This window comes from Callorhinus ursinus, unplaced genomic scaffold, assembly GCF_003265705.2.
Source record: "Callorhinus ursinus isolate GAN/ISIS: 27379988/994484 unplaced genomic scaffold, GSC_fseal_2.0 scaffold14, whole genome shotgun sequence".
Taxonomy (NCBI): Eukaryota; Metazoa; Chordata; class Mammalia; order Carnivora; family Otariidae; genus Callorhinus; species Callorhinus ursinus.
Genome location: NW_027397076.1, coordinates 13,896,277 through 13,918,438, shown reverse-complemented (window position 1 = coordinate 13,918,438; position 22,162 = coordinate 13,896,277). Strand labels below are relative to the sequence as shown.

General features: G+C 39.0%; 1 protein-coding gene across 3 annotated transcripts in view; it reads right to left on the bottom strand.

The window, feature by feature from the left end:
- The window catches only part of FGD6 (FYVE, RhoGEF and PH domain containing 6), a 108,028-nt gene that overhangs the window by 80,476 nt on the left and 5,390 nt on the right, over positions 1-22,162 (bottom strand). For all 3 annotated transcript variants that reach the window (XM_073900497.1, XM_025881257.2, XM_073900498.1), the window contains exon 2: positions 19,498-21,898. In XM_073900497.1, the coding sequence (XP_073756598.1) occupies positions 19,498-21,898 (2,401 nt within the window). The remainder of the gene's footprint in view (positions 1-19,497; positions 21,899-22,162) is intronic.

Sequence of the window (22,162 nt, the reverse complement as noted above, 5' to 3'; positions counted from 1 at the left end):
CTAGTAATCCCATAACCCATGGGTAGGAATCCCTTCCTCACCCAGGGGTGAAAAGGAAATAATCAAAACATCATTAATTACATCATTAATTATATTATAAATTAATTAAATATGAAGTTATATATTTTAAAATTATATGCAAATAAGTTAAGTATTAATTATTAAAAATAATTAAAACCACCAAAGAGGGTGCCATTTTCTGGGATCTTTAAGTACGAGGCAGGTGCACTGGTAGTTTCTAATAGAATTATCCTGATAAATCCCCTTGAAGGGTATATCAAGTTAGCTTCCTATACACCTAATTATATTTTGTATATATATCCAAAATCTGCCATGATAAACTTAAGCAATTTTCAAGTTACAGGTATTAATGTTATGTGTTAACAGAAATACAGCACATTCCATGTTACAGAATATTCAATGTTACATTAAATACAGACCCCACTATAATAAAGTAGTAGGGACTTACAGGAAACCAGTAGTTAAACTCAAAGGACATCTGCTTTCTATGCAAGATCCTTTTTTTTTAAAGATTTTATTTATTTATTTGACAGAGAGAGACACAGCAAGAGAGGGAACACAAGCAGGGGGAGTGAGAGAGGGAGAAGCAGGCTCCCCGCAGAGCAGGGAGCCCGATGCGGAGCTCAATCCTAGGACCCTGGGATAGAAGGCAGATGCTTAGCGACTGAGCCACCCAGACACCCGCAAGATCTTATTTTAGCCACGCCTACTTGAGTGTGCCCATCTTCTAACAGGAACTACAACCTGTAATTGGGATTTCCCACTGTTATGGGGAAAAGAATAGATGGTAGGCTTCTTGCGAGTCCATAAGTAGCCAAGATGGGGAGGTTAGATTGTCACTCATGAATACATCAGTTCACTTTGTTATTTAAAACTATACATGAACAATTCTACTTATCATTTGTCTTCCTCAGGTACTATCTGCAAAAGAACTGTCCTAAAAGTCTACTCTAGGCCACACCTATGAATCATCAGTAATTCCAGAGACCCATGAGGAACCCATTTCTTTCTCAGAGCACACTGGAGACACAGGTCTATTTTTTCAAGACTGGGAGGCTGGATAGGGCATCAGGAACAGACATGGGCTTTCTTCCTCCACTCTTATTCCCCTGCATTGGTATATCTTTTCACTAGTTACATTATTAACTAGGCCCTGTTTTTAGGTTTCTTGACTGGGAAATCAAGAAACATCCTAACATTTTTAACAAACCTGCACAGCATCTTTGAAAGCTGAAGCCAGGACAATGGAAGGGAAGCAAAAATAAACATGCATTTAAGAAGTGAGATACAGAGATTCACTTTAGACAGGGTCAGAAGCATTTCATTACAGTTTCACACATTTCTAGGAGCAGAGAGAAGGCAATAGCAAAGAAAAGAAAAAACACCTAAACCTAAGACAGACTTGCATTTGAATCTAGGCTCTACCGCTCACCTGGCTATGTGCAAATGGCTGGCTCTTTAGACTCTTCTCTAACCTACAAAATGAGATAATACCACAGGCTATGAAGATTGAATGAGATAATGTGCACATGTCTAGTACATGTAACGGACAGGAAATAAAGACAAATTTTTAAAAAGCAGACATGAGGAGAGAACAAATTGGTCCATTACATAAGTGGAATGAATGGTAAGAGGAACTGGAAGGTTTTGCTCTTGTTCACCCCTGGTTACCACAGAATTTAGTATGACACCTTTATCCTTATATCCCACACAAAAATAGCATGGTATGCGTAGACAAGTCCAGTCTGCTGCTTCTTTTTGTAAGGCCCACGAGCCAAGAATGGCTTTTACATTTTAAGTGGTGGAAAAAATCAAGAGTAATATTTTGTGACATGTGGAAATTACAGAAAACTCAAATTTCAGTGTCTACAAATAAAGTTTTATTGGAACATAGCCACACACATTTGTTTTTGGACTGTCTATGGCTGCTTTCATGCTATATCCACAGAGTTGAAGAGTTTCAACAGAGATCACATGGCCTGTAAAGTCTAAAATATTTACCATCTGACCCTTTAGGGAAAAAGTTTACTGTACCTCGGTTTAGTAGCTTACCCAGAAAAAAGCAGTATATCTGCTTTGGAGCCAAAAACTGCTTCTGTTTTCATCTGAGCTCTGCCACTTACTATCCAAACAAAACTGAGTAATAAGCTCTTAACCTCAATTTGCCTCAGTTTCCTCATCCATAAAATAGGGATAATAATAGTGCCTGCCTGAAAGGGCTTTATGAGGATTAAATGAATTTATATGAATAATGTACTAACAACAATGCCTCGTACATAGAAAGCTCATTCGCTTGTATGCATGCTCTCCCTCCTCACACCTTTAGCGTCATCTGTAATATTAAAAAAAATAATTACTCTAAACAATTAAAAGCCTAGATTTGTAAAAAAAAATGACTTCAGAGAGAAGCTTCTGCATTATCGGTCATGTGAAACAGCTCATCATCAGTGTACATGGCTGAGTAAAGAACTCCTGCAATGAGATCATCTGAGCCATGGTTTCACAGCAGGTCACCCCTGGTCTTGTTCTAAACTGTGATTATTCTGAGCTTCAGGATATTACCGTACAAGCAGTAAGCTCCCAAAAAGAAGCAGTGATTTCACTGTACAGTAATATCCTGAAGCTCAGAATAATCAGTTTTACCTACAGCACAACACTGTCTCCTATTTCTAGAAGAATTTCAGTTACCAACTAATTTAGACATGTCCCATTAGATCTTAAGATACTTTTAAAAGCAACTTTTTAAACATTAGCTTTATCCCACTTTGGCAAATAAAGATCACAATGAACAACACAGACTGAAAAGATCTCCGAAAGCTATAAAAAGCATGTGTCATGCAATGAAGCTGCTAAGTCTTTTGGTTATGGGAACTTTATTTTGCAATGTAATGTAAAGAGAAGTATTTCTTTTTTCTTTTATTATTTTTTAAAGATTTTACTTATTTATTGGAGAGAAAGCGAGAGAGCACAAGCTGGGGGAGGAACAGAGGGAGGGAGAGGGAGAAGCAGATTCCCCACTGAGCAGGGAGCCCAACAGGGGCCAGACCCAGGGACAAGGCAGACGCTTAACCAACTGAGCCACCCAGGCGCCCCACCTGTATTTCTTTTCTAATTACAGATTTTCATCCTAAAGTAGAGTTTAGCAGACAGCACTTCAAAACCCTGATCCCTAACTTTGAGCCACTAGCTTAAGTCACCAAAAAGGAGGAGAAGGAAGGAAGCAGGTACCAGAGAACAGTAGAAAAGAGGGAAAAAGTAAAGAAATGAGCAAGTACAAAGACAGACGTGCTGCACTCCCCCATCTGTGACGTGTGTCTGCATTATCCTAGCTGTTCACTGAGTTTCTGGTGAGTTAGGCTTTGTGTTAGGCACTGAGGTGACACAAGGAAGACTTCCTGCCTAGGAGGAAACAGTGCTGACAACCTCTGCCTTTCTCAAGTATCTCCAAGATAAGAAAAACCTCCTGTGAACAGAGATTAACTACCCCTAAACTTTCCATTTATTCTAAAACTTTCCGTATTTAAAAAAGCAAACAAACAAACAAAACCCCCAGAAAACTTCTTCTCTCAACTGGAATGGAGGGGGATAACGAGAGGGAAAGGAAGGAGCATTTTACTTTTCACCTTTTGCACATTTAACTTTAAAAGGAAAAAAAAGGAGTCTATGTAACTTTTTATAATTAAAAAAATTAAAACACAAAAGAATTGAAAATCTCTGTTCTCCCTCCCCCAAGTTTAGTTATCTCAATTATTGTAAGATTCCCTCAAAAACAGCATTTTTTAAAAATACTTAAGAAGAAAAGATCAAAGGTAAGGGGGAGGATGGGCTGGAGACAGCCATCCCCATCTAAGTCTCCCATAAAATGCAAAAAAAACAGACCTTGGTGACATGTGGATTACGGCAATAATTTTCAGTATACTTCCTGTAGACAGACTATAAAGGAACATACTTCTAACCCTCCAGACTGCCTACAGCCTGTCAGGGAAAATGATAAATTCCCTGTATGGTAAAACCAAGGAAGAAATAATGTTTTCACCCTAACATCAGATAAGCATAGCAAAATAGAAGCTACTGTAAACTCAACGCTTCTATCACAGTCACAGATTTTAACTTATGGAATCTACCCAGAGGGCATTAGCAGAAAGGCCAGAAGAAATATTTACTGGGGCCAAGATTTTAATGAGCAAGCTGAAAAGATACTAATCTGTACAGTACAGAAGAGCACATGAAAATACTTTGCTCCTTAACAGTGGCAAGGGCTCAATAAAAATAAAAGATGCTTAGAATTACTACTATGGAGAATCAATCAAATAAGGCTACCTTCAATGAAATGGCTAAGATCTCATTTTAGCCTACCATACAAAAGCATCAACAATCAAGTAACCACTGGGTATAAAAAATATACCTAAACTACTTAATGCCCACCACCCAATTAAGTAGGGCACGTGATGTGATGAGCACTGGGTGTTATATGCAACTGATAAATTATTGAACACTACATCTGAAACTACTGATGTACTATAGGTCGGCTAACTGAATTTAAATAAAAATTAAAAAAATAATTTAAAAATATATACATATACCTCGGGTACCTGGGTAGCTCACTCAGTTGGTTAAGCGACTGCCTTCGGCTCAGGTCATGATCCCGGAGTCCTAGGATCGAGTGCCACATCAGGCTCCCGGCTCAGCAGGGAGCCTGCTTCTCCCTCTGGCCCTCTCCCCTCTCATGCTCTCTCTCTCTCTCTCTCTCTCTCAAATAAATAAATAAATAAAATCTTAAAAAATATATATATATACCTAAACTAATTTTACTATCAAAAAAGCTCCTGAACCTATTAGAGCTAACGTATTTGCTTATTTTCAGTGTTTAAATTTTGCTCTACAAAGAGTTCCTATATCTTAATGAGACCAAAACCCATTTCTTTAATAGTCACAGAAAATTTTCACCCTTCATATATTTAATTTATGTTCTTCACTAAAACCTTAGTACTGATTCTCATTTTAAAATTCCTTTTATACTGGGGCGCCTGGGTGGCTCAGTCATTAAGCGTCTGCCTTCGGCTCAGGTCATGATCCCAGGGTCCTGGGATGGAGCCCCGCATCGGGGTCCCTGCTCAGGGGGAAGCCTGTTTCTCCCTCTCCCACTTCCCCTGCTTGTGTTCCCTCTCTCGCTGTCTCTGGTCTGTCAAATAAATAAATAAAATCTTTAAAAAAAAATGTCATTTTATCCTTCTCCAAATATGGTACTCAGTATACACTTGATGTGCAGTAAGAACCCATTACCTAGAAATAGTATTTAACACACTAAGTGGAAACATGTAATCTATTAAATAGCTTTCACAGGTTATCTGTGCAAATTCACAAGCATATTCTATATTTTACTTGTCTTCTTAATAGCTAGAACATGGGATTTTATCAGTTATACAGTGAGAATACTAAAAGACAAGGAAGGGTAAGAAGTTTTCTTAAGTTAGCATTTTTCTAGATGATTTTATAACTTTTTTAGGTAAGACTCTTATATTTTTCCCATCTGGATACCCAACTACTCCAGATTGGTGTTCATAATACACTTTATTTGCAAACAACAAAGAGTTTAAAATAGTAATTCATACTATAAGAGAAGGCACATTTTCTGTAGCTATATCATTTCAATTGTTTCCCCATATATATAAAAATTGCACAAGGCCTTTACCAGGACTTGGGGGCATCTTAGTAAATTCTGGCTAACTCCAAAGGTACCTACAAACTGCTAGGATTTTTTTTTTTTAATTTCACTTTTCTAACTACATATAAGACATAAAGACAGGTCTTTCCTTTAAGAAGAGTTTCATAAAAATTTTTATTTATTTTTTTAGTAATTGTCTGCATTTTCTGCATAGCACATCAAGACAGGTACCTTAAGATCTGTACTACTTTGAGAAACTGTCAAAAATGGTTTTTGATTGGCACAGGAATTTAGGCCTATGGCTTCTTTCTGCGGTTTTGGTAAGACTACCAATGGAATGAGTGGAATGGAATGTTTCTTGCTTAACAATTCCATAACATGGGGTGTCTGGGTGGCGCAGTTGGTTAGGTGACTGCCTTAGGCTCAGGTCATGATCCCAAACTCCCGGGATCAGTCCCGCATCGGGCTCCCAGCTCAGCAGGGAGTCTGCTTCTCCCTCTGACCTTCTCCCCTCTCATGCTCTCTCTCAAATAAATAAATAAAATCTTAAAAACAAAAACAAAAACAAAAACAAGCAATTCCACAACATGGAAGGATGCTCACTATCTAATAAAGATACTCATGTGAAGTCTTTTAGCTCAATTTCTCTTCTCTAAGGGAGCTCTGTTTTAACAAATAGCAGTAATTCTCCAAGTCGGTGTAATTCCTTTCCAAAATTAACAGATGTTTCCTGTGCATTCTAGAAGCCTGGTCACTGGGACACAGGTTTACTCAAAATGCAGCTGGATTCTGACCTCACTCAAGTAAAAGCAACATATAACCTGACAACTATTTACTCAGATGTGTCCACCTATTTTATGCCAGGTATCTGCTGAGGCCAGGGACACAAAGATGTTTATACTCTAATATTTATTCTTATATTTCTTGTATCTTATGTTTCTTTTTCTGGAGGGAGTCGTAGGGTGAGGCTAACAAATTGCTATGAAAAAATGATGAGGCAGTGCTCTCCAAAAGCAGACCAAGAAAAGGGGTGACCTGTACTGCTTGGTACACAATCAATACAGTAGATGGCATCTACTAATTTTATGACACCAATAAACAGGATATGCTAGGCAATATGCTATGGAAGGGAGTGGCAACACAAGTACCTACAAATTCACTTCTTCATTCAGTGTTTCAGTAAATATTTACTATGTGCCTATGATATGTCAGGCATTGTTCTAGGCACTGGGGAAAAAGCGATGTAGCAAAATTAAATGCCTCTCATTCATGCAGGCTGTATTTTAGTAAGAGAGACATATGGGCAAGTAAGTAAATAGATTATATACCAAAGGGAATAAGAAGTGTTAGAACAACAGAACTGGGTAAGTGGGACAGTGGATAGGTGGAGGAGGTAGGATTATTTTCTTACCTTTCCTACACTGGAAGGGGGGATTTTCACAAAAGGTAACATCTGAGTTAGGTCAGGAAGGATGACATAATCTGTCTAGGGGGAAGGGTGTGTCAGTAGAACAAAGCTATGAAAGGGAACAGAGTGCTTAGTAATGTTGGTCAGTCTCATACAGGTGGGCAAACTCATGAGATTAGAAAGGCCAACTGGGGCCAGACTACAAAAAGTCTTATACACTAAGGTAAAGAGTTTGAATTTTATTCTCTAGGGAGCAAGGCACCAAATATGCTGAATTACAAGATAATTCTCTAAAAACAAAAAACCAGAAATTCTCATTCGAAATGGGCCAAAGAAACAGAGATTTCACCTTAGAGGATATATAGATGGCAAATGTGCACATGAAAAGATATTTAACATCATCAGCCATCAAGGAAATGAAAAATGCATCACAATGGATGTCACTACACACCTATCAGGATGGCTAAAAGAAAGTAGCAAACACCAAGTGCTGAAGAGGATGTGGAGACACCGAACTATTTGTACACTGCTGGTGGGAAAGTAAAATGGTACAGCTACTCTGGAAAAGTTTGGCAGTTATCTCCTAAAAATAAACATGCAATTACCACACAACCCATAATTGTACTTTTGGTATTTATTCCAGAGAAATGAAAACATGTTCACACAAAAACCTATATATGAATGTTCATTATAGCTTTATTCTTAAGAGCCAAACGGCAGAAACGGCCCTTTACCTGGATGTCCTTTAACTGGAATATTACTCAGCAATAAATGGAAAGAACTACAGATACATGCAACAACTTGGGATGAATCTCCAGGAATTATGCTGAATGAATTATGATTCCATTATATATAACATTTTTGAAATGACAAAATATTTGAAATGGATTGTTGGTTGCCGAGGTTTGGGGAATGAGATGGGTGGGAGGAGAGTGTGGTCATAAAGGGATAACAAGGGGGGTCTCTGCAATGATGGAATTGCTCAGCATCTTCACTGTGATGGTAGATACACAAACCAACGTGTGATAAAATTATATAGAACTAAAAACATATATACACACTGAGTACAAGTAAAATGAGGGAAATCTAGGTAAGATTAGCAGACTGTATCAATGTTAATATCCTCATTGTGCTATTTTACTATAGTTTTACAAAATGTTACCATGAGGAGAAACTAGCTAAAGGATACTAGTTTTTCTCTGTACTATTTCTTACAACTACAATGAATCCACAGTTATATCAGTAACAATTTCAACTTAAAAAATTAATAAACCAGATTGTAAATTCCTTATCAATAGGAACTGTCCTTAGTTTTTCTGACTTCTTGTCTGATTCCCCACCCTGCAATTCCCAAATGTTGAGACCAGTGTGAGAGAAGGGCATAATAAGAGGTAATTATTTGGTTTCTGGTTTATCCAAGGGGAATTAAGTTTACTAATTTCTATAAACGTAAAATCTATATTTTATCAAAATTCTCTATATAAATTGCTTAAAATAAAATCTAAAACAACTGTCTCTGAAGTAGTTCATTAGCTTACTAGGGAATAAAAACACTTGAAAATATCCCCGCGAGCAGTTTTAAAATTTCACTATGTTTACATGGGAACCAGACGCCTTTGAAATCAACTGTCATTAGGTAGGAGTCTTTGGGCATCAGAGCCATGGAAAACTGGCATATTAAGGCCATGGGATTTCAGCAGCCTCTTCTAACGAAAGCCTTCAGAGCAGTAGCACTCCACTATCCCCTTTCTATCCTGTTTTAGCATAAAACAATGTGAGATGCAGGAAACCAGTGATATACAGGGCAGTGTCAGCTCAGGTCATGATCCCAGGGTCCTGGGATCAAGCCCCCACATCAGGCTTCCTGCTCAGTGGGCAGTCTGCTTTTCCGTCTCTCCCTCCCCCTGCTCATGCTTGCTTGCTTTCTCTCTCTTCCTCCCTCTCAAATAAATGAATCTTTTTTAAAAAATGCAAGCATACACTTACATGTTCTTTGATAATGAACCATCCTCACAATGATGTCCATTGTGTAGCTATTTCTGGATAGATTTTAATTTGGATTGAGAGGAAAAAAACTACAAATTCATTAGAAGTTGGAATTATAGGATATTTCAAATGAAATATAGTTTGAGTTCTTTCATAACATGTATCTACCTTTAATACCCAAGTAGAAGTCTTACCAGGCTTGCTTTAGAGAAGCTTGTAATCAGCCCTGTAATTATTTTATGAAGCAGGGTGTTAAAACCCCAGCAGGGTGTGCACAGAAGGAATTTAAATATGTTTTCTAGAATACGATTTTCAGCCTTTATTTGCTTAAAATAAAACTAGCCAAATTCAGTTGAGCCGAGGAAGGATGACTACAGATGCCAAATTAAAAAGTCACAAAGAGGCATCATGATCAGTGTCACCTTGGAGGTAGAATCTGCAAGCCTCTTGGTAGACATGGTCAGTGATCCTGACCTATGTCAACCGCCCCAGAAATGGTGCAAGCAGTGCTCATCTAAGAATTTCTCTCAACCTACAGCCCAAATGAATGTGCTTCCTTGCCCAGTTCCCTGATCTTGCCCCCTCATAATTCACAAGATTGCAGAAATCCTATTTCCTCTAATATTCAACTAGTGTATCACCTGCTTCTTTGGGGAAAAAAACCCTACCGTTCATTTAAATCTATTTTTTCGTTAAGATAATAAGGCTAGGATGTTATCATAAAAGGTATTTCAGCCTTACAAAATTATTTACTTTGGGGATCCATAAATAGTAATTAACTATTAAACTACCGTGCTTTAGAGGTCAGAAAGTATTTGACAGGGAATGAAATGAAATCAAAAACAGTGATAACAGCTAAAAAGTAACTTTCATGTAAATCAGTGGGAAAATATGAGACATGCATGGTCCTTTCTGTGTCACTGATGTCCCCATGAAATGGGGCTAAATGACAGGAACCATTTTAACTTGCTTTGAATAGCAGCCACCACTAACTTGACTAAATGCAAATAAAACATCAATTTCCTAACCATAAAAACTTTCTAACCAATGAGTTTTTCTTGCATGAAAAATGGGGCCTCTGAAAATGCTCATTGATGTCTATACATATCACTGCAGATGTCCTTGGGTTTTCCTTCTAGACACTGAACAAATTGGGGCCAGAAATATTTTGTCCCCTGGGCAGAAGATTCACAGACCTCTACCAATATCAAACATAAAAAGAAACAAAAGTGCAAAACCAATGCCTTGCAGCACAGAACAATATGAACATGTTCTGATTTAAAATCAGTATGTCTCAGGATCAGAAAACTTGGTTCCATACTCAGTTTACCTACATATTAATTCTATGCCCGTAGGCAAGTTCCTTAACCTCACTAAGTCTTAGTTTCCTCATCTGTAAAAGATAGTATCTGTCTTACAGGATAGCAGGGACTAAAATAAACACATGCAAGAGCTCCTAGCATGATGCCTGGCATAGCAGAAATACTGAGTAAACAGTAGCTATTACTATTTAGCACAGAGTCTGAGCTATGTGATGTTAACAGCATTTCTTATCTTTGGTATTATCTGGCTGATGAACTTTTGGTGAAGGCGGGGGAGAAACTGGATTGACGGGGAGTCAGATAATGAAGGGAAGAAAGTTTTGTTAACATATGTTAGTAGCACCAGATATTTGCTGGCTAAAAAGTTTCTGGTTAGTCTGAACCCTCATCTCCCTGAAATCACCTTAAATATAGGAGCCATGTAATCCTGTGTTCATATGCACATATAACCCTGTGTTCATATGCACATATAACCCTGTGTTCATAAGCTGTATGCTGCTGTCCTTCCTTTCCTGTCCATCTGTTATAACAGAAGAAAAAAAGGCAACGTCACAAGCAAACCTGAACCTTTTTGCAACAACTAAGATCACTTGAGTTTTCGAAATCTTGCTGACTTTCTCTGCAAAGGTTCCACAACAGCATTAGAAGGGGCAATGTGGTATTTTGAAGCAGCAGGTTGGAGCCTTGATTTTGCCATTTACCATCTCTGTGGTGTGGGGAAAGTCAACAAGTCTTGCCGGGCTTGGCTTCATCAGTGAACGAGGAGGCTGCACTGGATGATTTAAAATGACTCCATTAGTTCTAAAATTTAATGGTTTTATGACTACATCTGACCTAAAACAACCAAAAGGCATACCTAACTTTCCAAATTTCTCAAACTACCCAAAAGGCCCCGTTTAAGTTTCGTCACCCAAACTTGATACCAAATAAATCATATCTGGACTCAGTGAACAATCTCATTATTTATCCCTCCCTCCCCTGTCCCAAGTCCTTCCCACAACCTAACACAGCAGTAGTGAGGGACTGTGCTTTCCCCTCATGCTTCTAACAGTGAAATCATGCAAAGAAAATCTAAGTGAAACAGCTACTCATTTAAATGGAAATTTCTGCTGACCTGTGACTGTGGATACATCTAAAGACCAACAGAAAGGAAAAAAGTCACCAATTATTCCTTCTTGTACATTTTACCAACTTTCCTGGACTTGAAATTACAATTGCCAAACAATTCAAATCAGAACTGCTTTCAGATGAAGAAAACAAAGAACAAGCTATTCTAATTTTTTTTTAAAGATTTTATTTATTTATTTGACAGAGAGAGACACAGTGAGAGAGGGAACACAAGCAGGGGGAGTGGGAGAGGGAGAAGCAGGCTTCCCGCCAAGCAGGGAGCCCGATGCGGGGCTTGGTCCCAGGACCCTGGGATCATGACCTGAGCCGAAGGCAAACGCTTAATGACTGAGCCACCCAGGCGCCCCTATTCTGAATTTTTTAAAAGCCAAATCTATTCTTTAATTCCTAATGTTACTAACATACACCAAAATATATCAACTGTCATAAATATGTTACCAAGAAACTGACTTCAAAAAAATATATGACCTAAGTAAAACAGAGTTTTCAATGGAATCCACAGGAGCTAAAGAATAAGCAGTTGCACCATTTCAAACAGAAAAAGGTTAATTGTGTTTGTTTTCCTTTTTATTTTTATCCAAACATTCAGGGGAAACTGACTTTCTTTGTTCAGTGTTTATTATTTCACCTTTCCTGAAGCAAAAACCAAAACACTTTGATAAATGGGAGAGTCTGGTAAACAGACCCTTGGATATTAGGGCTTAGAACCACTAATCCAGTTGCATTTTAGTTGTCCATTTTTCCTGAAGTCACTATCATCATGATTTGATTTCTTCTTGTATAACAGGTGATGATAACACCAAATACAACATTACTCCAGTTCACACTTATATAGGAACCAAAATGGATCTATGACACATGCAAACGAGGGCTGAGAAATCCGAAAGAAAACTGCAGAAGACAGCTGTTCTTCCTGGAAATACTACCATCACACTTTACTCCAATGATATAGTCTATTTGGTCAACTCAAGTTTTATTAACTCCAAATATAGATTATCTCTGCCTGATGTCAATACTAATACTTTTTTTTTTTCCCCTTCAGAGATCCACTAACACAATTACAAGACCCGGACTAATCCAAAATAGTTTTTCTATACCGCCCAGAAGAAACGAGGCAGTTCAGTTCTTAGAACTTTTTTTTTTTTTTTAAGATTTTATTTATTTATTTGACAGAGAGAGACATAGCGACAACAGGTACACAAGCCGGGGGAGTGGGAGAGGGAGAAGCAGGCTTCCTGCTGAGCAGGGAGCCCGATGAGGGGCTCGATCCCAGGACCCCAGGACCATGACCTAAGCCGAAGGCAGACGCTTAACGACTGAGCCACCCAGGCGCCCCTTGAACTTAACTTTTAAACTCAGTATTTAGGAGCGCCTGGGTGGCTCAGTTGGTTGAGCGACTGCCTTCGGCTCAGGTCATGATCCTGGAGTCCTGGGATCGAGTCCCACATTGGGCTCCCTGCTAGGCAGGGAGTCTGCTTCTCCCTCTGACCCTCTTCCCTCTCGTGCTCTCTCTCTCATTCTCTCTCTCTCAAAAAATAAATAAAATCTTTAAAAAAAATAAAAAAAAATTAAAAAAATAAAATAAATAAACTCAGTATTTAATAAAGAGGTCAGTAAACACTTCTTTAGAGCTTTCCATAACTGTGTTACAAATGGAACCACTCTTTGAGTTGTAGCACATTTTGCTACACTTTGCTCCCAATATAGTTACAAAAAATATTAAAATTAATAGGCTCATACAAATATGTCTACTTTTTTTAATAAAGGGCTTTCCCTAAACACCAAAATTAATCTATGCAATTCCAGGAAAAGATGATGCATTTAAAAGAAACGTCTGGAAGAACACAGAAAGCTTACAAAAGTAATATACAAAGCACAGGCATTACTTAGAAATGCCTGAAAGATGAACATACTCATCCCCCTACATAAGACATGAGCCCGGATCTGGAATTCCCCTGAACCACCTGGAGGGATAGTGAGCCAAAGTTTACCTTCTCCTCCTCTTCATCCCGTTCCTTTCCCCTTAATATTTTCCCCAGCGTACTACCCTCTACCTTTTTGAATATACCAGCATTTAAAAGTTTTAAAAACTTTATTTCATTGCTCTGTTTTAGTATTGTCATAGTCTCATTTGCTATTAATTCCCAATGCATTTTTTTTCATATATTAGAAGCTAAATAAGTTCTTGTGTGCTGGCTAGGAACCCAAGACGTACTCACAATTATTTCTACTGCAAAAATGCACTGAGTTCCAAACATCCTATTAATAGGCTTAATCTATTTACAGATTGATGGATTATCGGATTATCTTTTACCTATCAGGTCCTTACAGGAATTAAAAATGCTTAGGAAAAGAATGAGAGGCCTCCTTGTCCCTTCCCCACGTGCCCTTTCCCAAAAGGTTCACACTGAGAACATTTTTCCAGGAAATAGGTCAGAAGCTCATTTTGCAAAGCAATTTCTGTCCCATTGATATAATTGATTGTAATTTTAAAAAAGCAAAATCATGATATGCTGGGCTAAATTATAAAATTTTTAGACTTTTACGATTCAAAAAGTTAATAAAATTACAGCAATGGAAAACCAACCAATTATCCCTAAAAATAATGCCACCTCCCCCCCCTACAAATGTGCAGATATCAGCTATCTCAAAACAATGTATTTTTATGAAGACAGGATGTGTGTGTATGTGTGTGCATGTACCCACAATCACAAAGTAGGATATTTGTTCTTCTACCTCTTGACTAAAAATATACTTCTAAAAGTATAAAGTGACATTCTACCACATAAAATATATATATTTGATAAAATATCACTTATCTGTTTTGGCAGGAAATGAGACCGAAGTGATAGAGCTGCAGTTTCACTAATTCTTAATAATTAGTTTGAAAGGAAAAAAGGAAAAGCCTTATTGCCAAGAAGTAAAATCCAATGTGTCTAGCTGCAGTTCCAAATGTAGGATAAGTATGTAAACAAACAGATTTGCCAAAATTGTGTGTTATGATTCCAACACAAGAAAGATAAAGAGTCATGCAAATTTTTTATATTTCCTGAGCTGATGCTGAAAATAACTCAGAGGAAAGGGCTTCTTTTGAGATACAAGAGTCCTAACCTTCACCCTCTAACCGTACATAATATCTTATCAGTGCTATGACAAGATGGAGATGTTTATTAGGGCTATTACTTTATACTTTAATCATTACATTAAGATCCAACAAGAGCACCAGATGGTACAAGCAACCCAAGAGAGAATCTTCTAGACAGGGTCTGATGATTTGTTAACACAAAAGCCATTGCAGGATTTTAGAGGATTTGTTATTTGGGAGCTTGTTGAGCCCAGTTTTGTGTTTAAAATGGGGAGAAAACAAACAAAAACTTAATACTTTCCTTCATCAGAAATAAGGATCTACTGATTAATTAAGAAGAAATTATTTTGAACTTCACTTTATTTTGAATCCTGGTACTTGAGGAAAACCTGAAGATAAATCCAAACATGTCAAGTGACGGGGACTTCTGGGCAAAGGTTCAGGCAGCAGCCGTCCACACTGGCTGATTCCATTTCCTCTCTTTGAAATGCTCAGTCTGCAATCCAGCTTCTTCCCCCAGAGCACCAATGACACTCCTCTTATCAAGGTTAGAAAATGACCTCCTAAATGCCAAACTCAATCATGTCCGTTTTATAAGCCTTGGGTCAAGTGTTACAAATCTGTGAGGTCATCTTTAATATCTTACTTGGGGTATAACTCAGACAAAGCTTGGATCAACAAAACCATGTTGCCCTATAATTGCCGTCTCTCTGGACAGAAACTCCTGGGAGTAGGCAACTCCCTTTTACCTTTGAAGGCACAGGGCTTTACACATGGTCAAGACTGTGGAATAAATAATCTGAAGGCTTGCCAAGCTACCCAGGAAAACCCAATAATCATTCATTTTCTTTGAAGTGCTTATAGTAACAACAAAAACAGAGGAAAAACCTAGAAAGGTTCCAAGGAAAGTTCTTGGTTAGAGAATTAAGAAATCTGCTACAATTTCAAGAGGAAATCGCACACTATTTGCACATATTTGCACACTATTATTTTGCTATTTGTCTATAACTCTTTAATATTAAAGGCCCAAATTTACTAACTTCCCTACAAAAATCAAACGTCTAAAATAATGCCAATAAATGAGCACTCGTTAACCTGCGTGCCAGTGAAAGAGTTGTCAGCTAGGTATTTTAGGATAAATATGTTTGAAACATTACAGCAAAGAGAGCTTATAACTATACCCAAAAGGCACCAGAACACTTGAGTTTCTCACAATCTTGCTTGCAACAAAACTGCTTTTGAGAACAGAGCAGTAAGCAAATGGCATCCTATCCGGGGACATGTAAAGCAACTGTTTCTATGGCCAGAGGAATTCCCTTCACCCTCGTTTACCTTCAGATTTGGCTATTCACCTTTTCCTGCTGGAGGGCTTCCCAGAGCCACTCCTAACCCAAATTCAACTCCCTGCCTCTGGTTTCTCCTACTCACTCTTTAAAAAAAAAAAAAAAAAATTTATTTATTTGACACAGAGACACAGCCAGAGAGGGAACACAAGCAGGGGGAGCGGGAGAGGGAGAAGCAGGCTCCCCACTAAGCAGGGAGCTGCGGGGCTCGATCCCAGGACCCTGGGATCATGACCTCAGCCGAAGGCAGATGCCCAACGACTGAGTCACCCAGGCGTCCCTCTCCTACTCACTCTTGCCTGAGGTCAGAAACTCAATTAGCAGAATCGCCCAGAGGAGAATGGGGACGGAAAGAGAGGAGGGATAGGAACAGCGAGGAGAAAGAAGGGAAAGAAAATCCACTGCACACTAAATCCCAACCACCCAGCCCTTCCCTTCTCCTTATCACTCCCAATGCCTTGCAGTCTTTCTCAAAGCAAACCCAGCCCCCAATTTCCTCATTCTTCTTTAGTCACCTCACCCTTTCCACAAACACTTCTCAGACCCAGGGGATTTGCTCCTCAGACACGGTGGTGCTCAACCCCACCCGGGCTCGTCAAAGCTCCTGCCCCAGCACAAATTAGCCCTGGGAGGAACAATTCACCTAGGAAAGGGGAAGGGAAAGTTTGAGTACAGAAGTGGCTAATATAACGTGGGTGCTAACCTGAATCCTCTACCAACATTTCCAAAACTCTTTCTTTGGGCAATATACTCTAAGTTCCAAATTATCATGAACTTTTAGAACACAATCCGATTTGTAACCTGGGGACTGCATACAATTATTTCCTGATAAATTACAAACATGTTATGAATTAGTAAATATTAAGCTGTTGGATTCACGAAACATCTGTACTCTAGAGAAGGTGACAGTATGAGCCATCCCAGGCTTGGCAAGGTCTGTTTACTAATCCAGAATCTGTTGGTTATATATGTGAACTCTGCAAAACTAGTCTCTGTGAACCAGTCCCCTGTGAACATCCAGAATCTCTTCCCTGAGGATTGAGAAACTGTTAAGACACTTTTTTATTCACTCCAGCAGATGAATCTTAAATAGGGTTCATTTATGGTTTCTTTTTTTTTTAATCATTTTAGACCTCTATTGTGTTGGATTTTAAATTACTCCAAGGCAGAGGTCTATATATTTTCAACAGCCAGACTGCCAAACAGGATTTCCATTTGGGTCTACTCGGCTCACCTGAAATATAGGTCCCACTTCTCATTTACCTTGTTTTAGGGTGTCCAGGTGTCCTCCTCATGAAGGCTTGGATTTTGCTCTCTCTGTCTATTCAGTGTTTTACAAAAGGTACAACCAACCTCCCAGGAAACGCTGTTAGTCTGACCCTATGACCGAAGGCTTTTGATTCAGCTGGCACATTTCAAGACTCTCAAGCCTGGCTCCCTGCTCCAGGCCTAAACAAAAATCTCCGTGGAAAGCTAATTCAAAAGCAGAGCTCACTCACTCTACCAGGCTGCCCTACTTGACAGCCTGTAACCTGTCCAAAGCCGCCCTCGGTTTCCTGTGGCCTTGAGAAAGAACCCTCCTTAAGAATGCCATCCAGCTGCACTGGCTGGCTGTGTACATTAACCCCTTCCAACCTGGTTTCCCATTACCCCCAGAGCAGCAGTGCCCTCAATGCATAAGAAACATATCAGAAAAAGAACAAGTTCCAGACATTTACAGCTGGTGTTAGCAATAATGACAAATTCTTGGGATTTAAGCCTGAGGGCCAATGGGACCGCCAAACCTCCAATTTCAAGAAAAACACTTCATCTTAGCTAAGGATAGCCGTATTATCATAAAGAAGCCAAATTAATTCCTCTTTCACCCAGATACACACAGACGCATACACACACACATAACATACAAAATCATATTAAAAGGGGGGCAATACCAACAAAACTGTTACATGGAGAGAAGAATGAGCATGAGAATACATAAATTTTTTTTAAGTTGGATACTTAATTTCAAGTCTCTGTCAAAATATTTATGCCAAGGAAAAGGCTTCTGCCTAGATACTAATGTTCAGAGTAGACAGTTGTAAGCAGAATGAAGTCAGCCAGAGAAAAGTCAGGCAAGGAAGCTAAGTCTTTTATAGCTCAAAGGAGGAAGGGCACAGATATGAGTAAAGAAACATGCTAGGAGAGCATCTGAAAGCTAAAAGAAATTAGAACAATTTTACTTGGTACGCAAAGATTTTGCTTGACATTCTTATTTATTCAATTCACCTGATAATCCTCTGAGCCCCTACTATGTCACCATAGATGTTACTATTTCTACAAAAGCCCCACCGTAAGACCTGAGTACTCAAAGGCTTGAGGTTAGTGACCTAAGAACATGAAGACTTCAAAAAGGGCCTGTGTGCTTTATGTTATACACAAAACACTTTAAATGCATTGTGAAGGCCCTCTTTGTGACTACAGAGCGAGAACAAAGCTCCTGCAGTGGTTGTTTAGCTCTTTTTCATTCATTCTCTCACCCAACCAACATCTACTCATCCCTCCAAACCCCCTGTTTGGCCTCATAAGGGATAAAAGATATGACTCAAACTCGTCATGGGGCTTAAAAGTGAATGCAGAGTATCAGACATACCAATAAACAACTATACCATAAGACGGAGATAAAGACTGTAAGGCTCCCACAGCAAAATGGGGAGATCAGGATAGGAAATCAACACTTCCTACTAGGTCTGTAAAAGCTTCATGAAGTCAATGGTTGCTGAGCTGGACCATCAAGGATGGTCAAGGTTTCAGTAAGATGGATGGAGGAGGGATACCAGAGGTAGTAGATACATACAAAAAAGTGAGAAAGAAAAGATAGTAGCTTTCCATTTCCCGTATTTTTTCCTATGTCCATATGAAGCCAGCAATTAAGTCTCCAACAAGCAAAATAATCCTCAGAGTATGAAATTTTGTAAATTTAGAGGTTTTAACTGACAAGGGCATCATAGGCAAATGCATGGATTTCAAACTCCACAGATTCCTCTTTCTTTTCTTTTTTTTAAGTAGGTTCCACACCCAGCATAGTGCCCAGTGTGGGGTTCAAACTCATGACCCTGAGATCAAGACCTGAGCTCATATCAAGAGTTGGACACTCAACCAACTGAGCCACCCAGGCGCTCCTTAACTTCACACATTTCTGACACCTAACAAATAAACCTGACCAATTTTCTCCCCTAGATTCCTGCTATGACTTATAAGTTGGTTCCTTGGAGGGCCTGCAACCTTGCTGTGCTAGGTCTCCTTTATATTACCTACACTACCACTGGTTCAAATTCTTTGAATCAGCTACTAAAATAAGTCAACTACAGACCCAAGTAGGCTGCATTGAAAATACCCATACTGACTATATGATAAAAGAACACTGCAGTTTGGAATAATTTAATATATGCTTAACTAAACCACGCTCCCCACCAAGTGATTTCCCATCTCACAGGGTTCTTGAAGGTTAATTTCAGTGATCCATGCAAAAGCACAGTGTCCGTCTGGCACCTAAGTGTTACCTGGAATGCTGATGTCTGGGTCCAAGTTGCACCTGGCCATCTGGAGCTTCATATGGCTCTTCTACCTCATACACATTTGCATCGGTGTCCTCCACGCTTCTGGAACTCTGCCATTCTAACTCGGGAGTTTTCCCTATGGCCATTATAAATGGCAAGTTCTCATACTCTGGTATTTCCTCATAATGGCGTACATTTTCATACTCTGGTGCACAGCCACTTGTAATAGATTTGCAAGACACCTGAGATGAGGTGTCCCTGGAGAGCATTTGATCATCCAAAGACTCAGCTCTTGGTCCATTAGCTGCACTGGTCTGACCCCGAGACTTCTTCCTCTTCTTTTGGGATTCTAGGCTGTAGTTATCTGCAGAATATGCCTTGATGGGTTTACTTGTCTTTTCTTCTACCAACATGCCATGCCAATCACTTTCAATTCCTTTCCTCTCCCCACCTGAGAGGCTGCCTGCGGTTGTGTCTCCAAGCTGGCTATTCTTGGACCAAAATTTCTGGAAGTCACTCTTCATGAAACAGATGGACAGTTTCATGTTGAGCAACTTCTTTAAAGAGTTTTTCTTTTGAGTGTCTTTGCAAGGCTTAGTGCACCTTTCCGCATCCATGGCAGATAACGATTTTGCTCTAGGCTTAGTTATGGCAGTTGAAAGCTCACTATTTGATGATATAGTGACAGACTTTAAGGATTCCGGGTTCCCTGAAAAGGGTAAAATAGGATGAGGTAACTTCCACACTGGCTTTTCTGAAGCCCGTTTAGGCATATCAAAGGAGGACGATATACTGAGGTTTTGGGCGCACAAATGCCGAAGGTGATTTCTTTCTAGACCCTTCTCTGAATTATTGTCCTCATTTGAGGGATAAGAACTTTTTTCCACAAGCTCCTCTGAGGCAGCCTTTTTAAGCACTCCTGCAGCAGGCAAGCTGTGTCTTTGAGGTTTTTTCGGGACAATCCTTGAGGAACTTTCACCTTTTATTGTAGATTCCTTTTGCATTTGAGGGGCAGACACTCCCAGGTTACAGGTGGTAGGCAAATGTTCATTGCAGGTTAATTTGAGCTGCTTAGGCAGGCTCATAGATAAAGTACTACATCTTATAAAGCTGGTCCCTTTGTCCACAGCAAGTGCCATACTAGAACCATCTACTGTCTTGCTGTCAGAACTTAAATTAGAATCTGTTTCCATTTTTTCAAAGGAAGATGTTTCATGACACATAGCTTTCTGTGGATTGACTAAATTTTGTCGGTCACCATTGGAGTCCACCTTCAATTCACTTTTATTTCCTGGCTTCACTTTGTCCACCTGTTCCTGGTTACACAAAACATTCTGATGAAGAACACTGAATTTATTGTTTTTCAAACCAGCTTCTAAAAGACAAGAAGAGTTACTGTCTAAATTCTCTGGTTTTTCAGTACTTTCACTAGGAACATCGATATACTTTTGACGTAACAGACGAGCAGCCCGTGTCTTTCTGGGCTTGGGGGTTGGAAATTTTGGGGAATATGGTACTAAGTGAATTTCTAAGGGACCAAGGTCTTTGACTTCTGATTTCTTATTAATGCCATCTGAAGACAGAAAAGTACTCCTTTTACCATTTTCCAGAGCTTCTTGTTCAGATGAATGAAAGCAAGTATCGCTTTTTTCACTGCTATGCTGGTAAGTTTCATCACTAGGAAGCTGTAGGTGGCAGTGGTGATGATCAGGAACTTTTTCAAAGCTGGACGGCGAAGGTGACAAATCTGCAAACTCAATTCTGAATTGTCTGTTGGAATTACAGCCATCATTAATTTCTGAGTTGTCTGTGGATCTGTGCTTCTGTAGGGAAATAAAAGGTAATGTTCGTTGTGTTAAAACATCTTTAAGCTTCTCTTCTAGGATGTTTGCCTTTAAAACTACTCCACTCTGGCTCTTGACATTTTCAACATTACAATCACCTTTACTCCTTGTTTTTATAGCTGAAGAGAACTCATCAATTTTACTATTTTCTAAATTTTCATGCATTTCCAGGGGCTCTAAGATAAGTTGCTTTACACACAAATTCTCTCTATTCCCAAGTTTATGGATACACTGAGAACTGCATGAACACACTGGTAAAATATAATCATTGCTCTGATGCCCTACATTTTTACAATTAGAGTTGTCAGCATTTTCAGGTAATTCCTGTTTGTGCTCTTCCAGGTTCACAATGATTTTCCTCGATGGTGACTGCCCGATGTCTCTAACAGGTGAGCCCTTCAGAACTTTTGGTTTCGGGGCTATTGCTGGTTTGGTTTTCTTTGTTGACTGTGGAACACTAGAGATCACAATATCGGGTTTAGGTGCAATAGGAGGTGGAGCTGGCTTATTATTTGCTACCACAAACTTTGGCTTGGGGGCCACTGGTGGCTTCTTAGTCTCTAGAAAGGAAAAAATAATAATTTGATGACAAAACAAAACAAAAAACTCCAAAGCAAAAGATGATAAATAAGTAAATTTGATAACATTTTTACTTTTTTTGATAATACGGCGAACTTGCATTTTACTAGGTAGATTATGTTACATTAAAGAGTCAACATTACTATTGAAAATTCCTTAAACTGCCATTCAATTCCAATATACAAAGCTCTGGGTAGAGTGTAGATTTCTTAGCAAGTCCAATACAGTTTTCCTTCTAGCTCTGG